The 8,882-nt window shown below is 35.3% G+C and overlaps 1 protein-coding gene across 1 annotated transcript in view; it reads right to left on the bottom strand.

Annotated features, from left to right (window-relative positions):
- Positions 1-8,882, bottom strand: part of DENND4A (DENN domain containing 4A) — a 116,610-nt gene that overhangs the window by 76,288 nt on the left and 31,440 nt on the right. The window contains exons 10-12 of the mRNA XM_007957591.2: positions 5,880-5,980; positions 3,304-3,522; positions 1,346-1,491 (exon numbers count right to left, since the gene is read on the bottom strand). Of these exons, the coding sequence (XP_007955782.1) occupies positions 1,346-1,491; positions 3,304-3,522; positions 5,880-5,980 (466 nt within the window). The remainder of the gene's footprint in view (positions 1-1,345; positions 1,492-3,303; positions 3,523-5,879; positions 5,981-8,882) is intronic.

Here is an 8,882-nt window from a genome sequence, read left to right as displayed (position 1 = left end):
GGGGGAGGCCTTCAACGAGATGGATTGATACGGTGGCTGCGATGATGGGCTCAAGTATAGCAGGGATTGTGGGGCTGGCGCGGGATCGGGCAGTGGTTCTTTCTGCTGTGCATGGGGTCACTATGAGTCGAAAATGACTCGACGGCACTTAACAACAACAACAATATCTATACATATTGAAAACCAGAAGTACCACACCAAACCTCCAAGTCCACTCTCGTACCACAGGGTTCATTCTCATTTTCTCTCCTTCTGTATTTGTAAATCCTTTCTCTGACAGTGAAGAGCCTTATTATTCTTAATATATTCACTTATCTGATCAATTCTTCATTATGTAACAATCTCCCATCTTTGCTACCATCCCCTCTTTCATACAGATGCCTGCTTCACCCTGACTGGGCATTGACAATGCCCTCCAGATTAACCTTCTGCCTCCACCATGCTGTCACTTTGTTAATTCAGCGTACGCTCTGACATTCTAGTTCCCACCCTCACCCTATGGGGATGCTCTCCTCACCTCGGTCAGACTCTGACACTGCATGCTATCCTCACCCCTGTGTGAACATTCCTCTCATCTTGCTTAGGCTCTGACACCCTGCAGCAGTCGGTCCCCCAGCATGGACATACTCTTTATCCTGCCTGTCCTTTTATTTCCCATGCCAGGCCACCCCTCTACATACGTACTCTCCTCACCTGGCTTGGTCTCTGATACCTCACTTTGGGCTGCTTCTCCTTCCTTACTCCACTAAACTTTTACATCTCTCTGGGCCACCACTCCCCAACTTCTTCTCTCTTCAGCATGGGTACTCACTTGGCTCTGCCCTACCTAATCACATTAAAACTGAAGGGGAAAAGATTTAATATGTGAATTTAAAACAAAAGAATTAATTAATTTAATTTATGCCACACACTTAAATTATAGAAATATTTAGCTAAAATATCTCTTATGTGATATAAGACAGCACTCTTATATGATAGTGCTATACCTACTATCAGCATATGACCATCCACTTCAAACAGAAAGGAAAAATTAAGGATGCTGAAGCTGGAGGTCCATAGGCTTGGAAAAAAACCCTAATGGTCTGTCTATAAATGGGCAAGTAAGGTTGGGGCTTGACTGCTAACACTCATGATTTAGTAAAACCGTGCAAGGTACTTGTAAGATATTGTGCTCTACAATTTCTAGCAGGCCACTAAAACGTTCATTACAAGGGGTCAATGGTAAAACTGAATTGATTTAGATTTTCATAAAAGCTGGTAAAAATTATAATGGAAAGTATAACTCATAACATTTACTGCAGTCACACAAAATGAGTTAGGGAACTGGAGACATACTTTTACTTACTTTATCTACACAATCATCAAAAAATGCCAGGCTTGCATCTTTATCACTGACAAAAGAACACTCCTCAATGAATCGAATAAACATTTGTGTTTTGGTCATCATGTTATAGAATTTTTGATGTGATCGATCCCGGCTTCTTAAGAAAGCTGTTCAATACAAATATATAATGTCAGAATACATAATATCATTTATAGAGTCATAGAATTTTTGAGCTAGAAGAAACTTGATTAACCATATCATCAAAACTTCCCACACCCCTGCCGTTTTGCAGAAAAAGAAACAAAGATCTCTGACAGGGGATATGACTTGGAAAGTTAGCAACAGAGAAGGAGCTTTAACCCAGAGTTCTCAAATCATCACCCAGAACTATCTCCATTGCTCCCATGCTACCTTGAAGATTACAGACAAACTAAGAAATTTGAAAGAAAGCATTTAGAAAATTGCTACACCCCCACCCAACACTTTTTGTGCTGTGTACACACATTTGCTCTGCCTCTCTCTATATATATTTACCTTTCTCAAAACAGTAGTAATATCTCCTCTAGTATTCATTATATTTGTGCCTTTCTTACTGAAAATAGAGTAAAAGTTTATTTCCTGGATTGCCCCCACACCTTGATCATTATACTCAAGTTACACTGCACAGGCCTTCTTTTGGGCCCATTAACTCAAGTTCTTTCCAATCTCAGGGAATTAGTATAAACTGTTCTTTCTGTCTAAAACACTTTCTTCACCTTTGCCTGACTAATCCTTCAGATCATGGCCCAGATGGTACTTCCTTGGAAAGGCCTTCTGTGAACACTCTTATTATTTTCTAATTGTTTATCCTCTATCAGTTCCACGAGGGAAATATCATGTATCTTTCGCATACTACTACACACCTAATGCCTAGCATTTGCAGGCACTCAAAAAATGCTTATTAAATGAATCACTCTTTCAAATGTTAAATATTACAAGAGTGCACAAACACTTTTTATGATACTAATTGCATCCCAGGGCTTCCCAACCTTTTTCACTTCATGGTTCTGACAGAAAATAATACTGATAAAGCATACTGAATAAAACAAATGAGGCTGCTCAAATCTGGATGTGACCATCCCAGGGGCTCTTCCAAATTTTCAACATTGTCTGGTTGCCCTGAAAACTGAGAGCATCATTATCTCAACTAATCTCAGCACACATCAGAGTGTAGGGATACATAGTCAGGAGGCTCTGTATTTTTCAAATACACAGTTTGTGATAGTTGGAGCTGTATGTCAACTTGTCTGGACCACAATTCTGTGTGGTTTAAGCAATTGTGATGTGGGTTGTTCCAATGATGGGATCAGATGTATATGTTTTGAGCAGCCAATCCACTGAAAGGGAGTTTCCCTAGGGGTGTGGCTTGCTTCCAATATATTTATGGACATCCTGGGAAAAGAAACACTCTTCTGTGGATCGGGATCCTGTTGTGCTGCTTACAACTGTCCGTGAGCGAACAATCCACCATTTGGCCTGGAGATCTTAGATTTGTCATTCGTTGGAGTCAACAGCTGGTATACTGCCTATCAACCTTGAGGTCATCAGCCCCTACGGCTGCATGAATTGGGAAAAGCCTCCAGCTTGACATTTTATCCAAGAACTTTGGACTTGCCAGCTTCCATAGATATGTGAGCCATTTTCCTAAGATAAATTTCTCTTTCTCTGTATGTATATATAAGCTTTACTGGTTTTGTTTCTCTAGAGAACCCAGCCTAACACATAGTTTGTTCAGTATATCTTGCTAATACAATGATATTAAATGTGTCTGAGAAAAAAAACAAATCCTATGGATTTGGATTATATTAGTATTTACATATACACAAAACAGTTATGTATTTTGATAAATGTAAGCTATTAATCCAGAGAATAATTGAATCATCATGAGATTAAACTCAACAACATGTATATGAAAGCTGTAAAACTATGTACTCACTCACCTTGTAAGGCAAAAAGAGATGATGCATCTGTGGCTGTCTCTGATGGGGCTTGTGTTATTGGCCTTAAGTATGATCTATAACCTTTTAAAATAGAGGCCATGAAACACAAGAATGCTTCTTGGATTTCTAAATCTATCATATGCAACCTCTTTCCTGAATTAACATCATAGTCATTCATTGCTAAGTCCATTAGTCCATCATCTCTTGGTCTCTGCTGCACTGTGAAGAAATACAGTTTTAGTGCTTCTCCAAACTGTGAAAACTAAGTTTTATGATGATATCAATATAATTGTTGTGTTCTCAAAAGGGTTTAAGCTACCTTAACTCTTCGTTTACATAACTTGATAATACGTAAACCGTACCAAAGCTTACCATATTATTCTTTAGACTCTGTAGAGTACATTTTATCCAAGTTAAATATAAAATTATCCTTGTTTATATAACTATCCTTAGAAAAAGTATTCAGGTTCTAAAATAACTATACACAAACTAATCATAAAGACCGTAACAACCATATCAACCGGACACAAGTTACATGGAATAATCCTTCTTCCTTCCTTCCTTTTTTTAAAAACTAAAAGTAATTACAGAACAGTACAATCAACTATATGAGACCAAAAGGGCAGCATTTGCCCAAAAACAAAGCTTAGAGGGCAGGAAGGGGCAGAAAAGAAGGACAAATTGAAAGGAGGAAGCCAGGGAGGAAGCAGGAAGAATGATGATTGGGAATTGCAACCAATATTACAGAATAAAATTTTCATAATTCAATGAAAAAAACAGGAAACCATGAGCCCATATGTATGTTAAATAAATAAATGAATAAATTGAAAGTCTGATGACAAATGGGATCTTACATAGTTTTCAAGTATGCCAACAAAATACCTAATGACAAATAAAAGAGTAACTTTACAGGACAGAAGCCTGACAGACACCATCTTAGTCAAGTGATCAAAGTGAATATCCTTAGTAATAAGAATAGGATAAATTTAAACAGTGTATCACCTGAGAAGGATACAATGAGAGGAACACACCATTTCTTCTTGTGATATTCTTGCCACAAATTCATGGCCTGTTTCTATCATGAGGAAACTCAGACAAACCCAAATTGTGGACCATTCCACAATGTTAAGGATAATCTTCAAATGTCAAAGGTCAAGAAAGTAAGGAAAAAACTGGGAAAATGTACTAGAGAGAAGACATGAAATAGAATACTTGATTTGGAAATAGATACTTTTGCTACACAGAACATTATAATAATAAATGGCAAAACTTGAATGTGGTCTAAATATCAGGATGGCAGTAATGCATCAATATTAATTTCCTAATTTTCCCAGTTTTATAGGAGATGCATGATGTAGGAGAATGTACTTCTTGGTAGAAAATATACTCTATTTGGGGGTTATGGGGCATTTACTCTCAAAGGGTCAAGAAAACATTTGTGAATGTTTCAAAACTTTAAAACTTTTTAAAATTTGAGGGGCAATTAATTCATCATAGAGATTTTTTTGGAGTTCTTGTTGCCTACAAAAATACAAAGCACTGGAAAGAATGTAAGCATCGGCACCAGAAGACCTAGGTCTTATTAATTCTAGCTTCATCTGTGTTAACTCTTAAGATCTTGACATGCTACTTCGCTTCCCTCAACCTAATTATCCTCAGAGTTGTAAAGAAATCTAAGAATGTATGTGAAAGAGCTCTGAAGCTACAAAGTATTATACAATCTTTAACCATTAGCATTATTCAAAAGTCACTGTAATTTTTAACTCTAAGATTCTGTCCTTGACTATAGAGCTAGGTAGGCTATTGCACTGATTTTAACAGTATTTAAACAATGCTGCAAAAGATGCTGGACTAATACATAAATGAGACCCCCATATGTTTCTATATTACTAATACCCATATTTTACACACAAAGTATTAAGTTATGGACTCTGAATGGGTCATTGTTATAATACCAAGATGACTAGATAAAGAAATGAAGGCTTAATTCTTCTTATCAGTAATTCTGGATCCATGTCAAGATATATTCTCATAAAAGCTTTTCTCTGAAATATTTCATATCCCTATCAATTTTCATGTTGATCAATTCCCTAATACTTTTGGCAAGTGTTTATTTTCAAATTATTTGAGGTCAGCACAGCCTTAAGATCCACTGAAAGTAAAAAGCATATGACCTAGCTCTCACCCTACTGAAATCATACACATTTTCTAATACAGTCTAAACCATCTGTTTTAAATTTCCAAAAACCAACTTTCTATTCTTTGTATGAAGAAAATCATTTTTCTGAGGCATTGCAATAATGCTAAAATTAAGGAGAGTAACTACTTAACATGCTTTTGAACTTTATTATTCTGAACAAGTTAGAATGGTTCTATGAAAATATGGTAGATGTAAAATATAAATTGTGTGAATTACCCATTAACTTCTAACAAATTTTGCTTTAATGCTCACGTACCTTTAAGATTGGAAAAATACTTTCCTTTAGATAAAATAAACATTATCTTTTTACAAGTAAGAGTAGCTGGAATCCCATTCTCAAATTAAATCACCTTCTTTAATTAAGCTCTCCACTTACATTTTGCCAACTGTTGGTGCAAATTATTCAGTGTGTTCATCAGATTTTTACATGGCTTCTTTGGAAGTATTTTCCAAGCTACATTTTTCTTGTCTCCAGTTCTGAGATTAAATGATAACAATAATGTATTTGTTAGCTCAACTTTTTTTGGGGAAAATTATATACCTGTTACATATAAGTAAGGAAAAAGAAAATGCATTGAACAAAAAATAAAACACACACAAAATAGTTTGGTTAGGAGGAGAAAAATACTACAGTGGTAAATTGCAATGTTGAATATTTAAAAATTAATTTATATGATGGCAGAACCTTGTATTAAATATAGCTCAAAAATTTATGATTGTGTTGGTACTGATAAATTCCACTTTCACTGGAATCAAGTTAATCCCCAAAAAGCTCAATGTGGTGATCATTACTCTTACACTCCATTTAAGAGTATTCAGACATCTAAATAGGAGAAAAATATTACTATAAGGACTTTTTCTCCTTATAGATTCAAGAATAAGGACTATAGAAAACTTCCTATCAACTTATTTTATTGAAATACTTTGGTATATTTAAATATTTAGTTCCTTGTTTCCTAAAAATATAAGTAAAAATTATTTTTGTTTCTTTTAGGGGGAAAAAATCTGTAATATGAAATTACTTGAATAAAGCACAACATTCCAAAGGAATTTTTATAACTATAAAAGATATTTGACTGAAAATGATATCTCTGTTTTGAAGATAGATTCCTATTACTGCCTTTATTACAACTGTTACTCTATATTTATGGGGTAGTATGGGAAGAAGAAAACAACACGGTGATAAAAAGTTTTTGGACTTAACTATAGCTTTGTTAGGAGCTCTGGTGGTGTAGTGCCTAAGGCTTTTGACTGCTAACAGAAGGCTGGTGGTTCAAACCCACAAGCCACTCCTCCAAAGGAAGGTTGAATAATCTACTAAATCTATATTCTTTCTGTTTCAAAGGAAATGAATACTCATTTTAGAAAACCTGAAAAAATACAGAGGAAGAAAAGAAAAATAAATCACTCATGTTCTGGTTAGCTGTCAAATGCCGTAGGCACTAGGTCACCAGAGCTCCCTCTAACCACTGTAGACAATGACTATCAGGTATATTTGTTTTCTAGCCTTTCCTCCATTATCGGGGTTTTTAATTTATTATTATCTTTTAATGATTTGATTCCTATTTCATACATCATTTTCACTACATTTTTCAATTAACATTAATATTTTCTTTACATTTTACAGTGAAAATTTTCTTTGGTATGTCCTTCAAAAACATGATTTTAAAAGGTGATACATTACTTCATGTAGTCTGTATAGCTGGTTATTTATTCATTTACCTTACTATGAAGATACTTATGTTGTTCTTTATTTTTTCAAACAGAAATATATAATTTTAAATAATAATTTCCTTCTTCCATGTAATTCTACTTATAGTTACTATTATGTCAAGTTCTTTGGCTTCATTTCTTTTCATTTCCAAAGTTACTTAACAAGTAACCTACAGACTAGAAATGGTTTATAAGTTTATAATTTTATAGGTTTATAATAATGCTTCATGGGTTTATAGTTGAAATAAAATGAATATTAACCAGCACATCTAAATTAATTGTTTCTTATAATTTTGGATGTTCTGTAAGATTATCTGAAAAAAATATGTATTAAGATTGAAACTTCTAAATGCTTTGGATAATTTCCACAAAAAGATATCAGATAGACCAAAGTTATATAATAGGACTTAGCATAGCACATATTTGTAATGGAACTTGCTGAACATTTTTTATGCTTCCTAAACTTCCCACAGAACAAAAAGGGCAAACCTTGTTTTAAAAATTAGACAAAGGAAAAGGAATAGATGGGAAAGCTTAATCTGACTAAAGACAACTATCTTGGAATCTACCCACTCTCTTTTTCCACAAATGAAAATAAAAACAAAGATAGGGCAGGATCAAATTGCAGATGTCCTGCTGTGAAGATTTTAATATATTTATACTGTGATTGAGAATATAGACTCCTGTGTTATAGTGATTACACAAAGTATAAATACTTTTTGCAGTATTTTCTTGATAAAATTTTGCAATACAGCACTCCCTTCACTCCCTTCTTGCCCTGTCATTCAATATGTACATGTTTGTCCTAGAGTAGAATATGAGCAACTTGAGAAAAGGGTGTATATTCCAGTTCCTAGCTAAAAAAAAGAAGAGCGCTCAAGATAAGTTTGTAGCATAAATGAATGAATAATACTTCAGTATCATCTGCTTACATATAACTATTATTTATTTACTTGTTTTTACCTCTTGTCTTTGATATCTTCAGTCTAAATGTGGGCTAGGTATGAGGTTTTTTTTTTTAATTGTGATTTGGGTGAAAGTTTACAGAGCAAATTCGCTTTCCATACAGCAGTTCATACGCATTGCCTCATGACCTTGACTACAATTTACCCCAATGCAACAGCTCCTCTACTACTTCCTCCCCATAGTTACCTCTTCCCTGTGTCCATCCCTCCATGCACTGCTGCCCCCTGAACTGTCTCCCTGTGCATAAACAGCCCCTCTTTCTCCCATGATTGTTCTCTCCAAGGAGTGTATCTACCTCAGGTACATGTTCAACTCATATGCCTGTCTTTTGTTTGGCTGGAAGCCACAGGTGTGGTTCAATTCCAGACCTGAAGGGCAGCTAGGGACCATAGTCTCAGTGGTTCCCCCAGGCTCTATGACCCCTTTTTTTTTTCCCAAATGGTTTTGAGTTTTGTTCCACATTGTTTTCCCTCTCTATTCAGGATCTCCTCCATAGATCCCCCTCTGAGTGGTTCACAGTGGTAGCAGGGTACCATCTAATTCTTCTGGCCTCATAGTCATATTGGCTGAGAATCGCATGGTGTAGGTACGAGAGTTTTATCTAGTACTGGAGTTTGGGTCTACCACAGTCTTGTGCATTTTTATTTATGCTACTTCCATTTATAAGACTGTTGTTGTTGTTGTTATGTGCCGTCGAGTC

The sequence above is a fragment of the Orycteropus afer genome, unplaced genomic scaffold (genome assembly GCF_000298275.1).
Source record: "Orycteropus afer afer isolate SDZICR_OR568_19922 unplaced genomic scaffold, OryAfe1.0 scaffold00015, whole genome shotgun sequence".
Lineage (NCBI taxonomy): Eukaryota > Metazoa > Chordata > Mammalia > Tubulidentata > Orycteropodidae > Orycteropus > Orycteropus afer.
The sequence above is the reverse complement of the archived record's forward strand: the minus strand, read 5'-3'. Positions and strand labels throughout refer to the sequence as shown.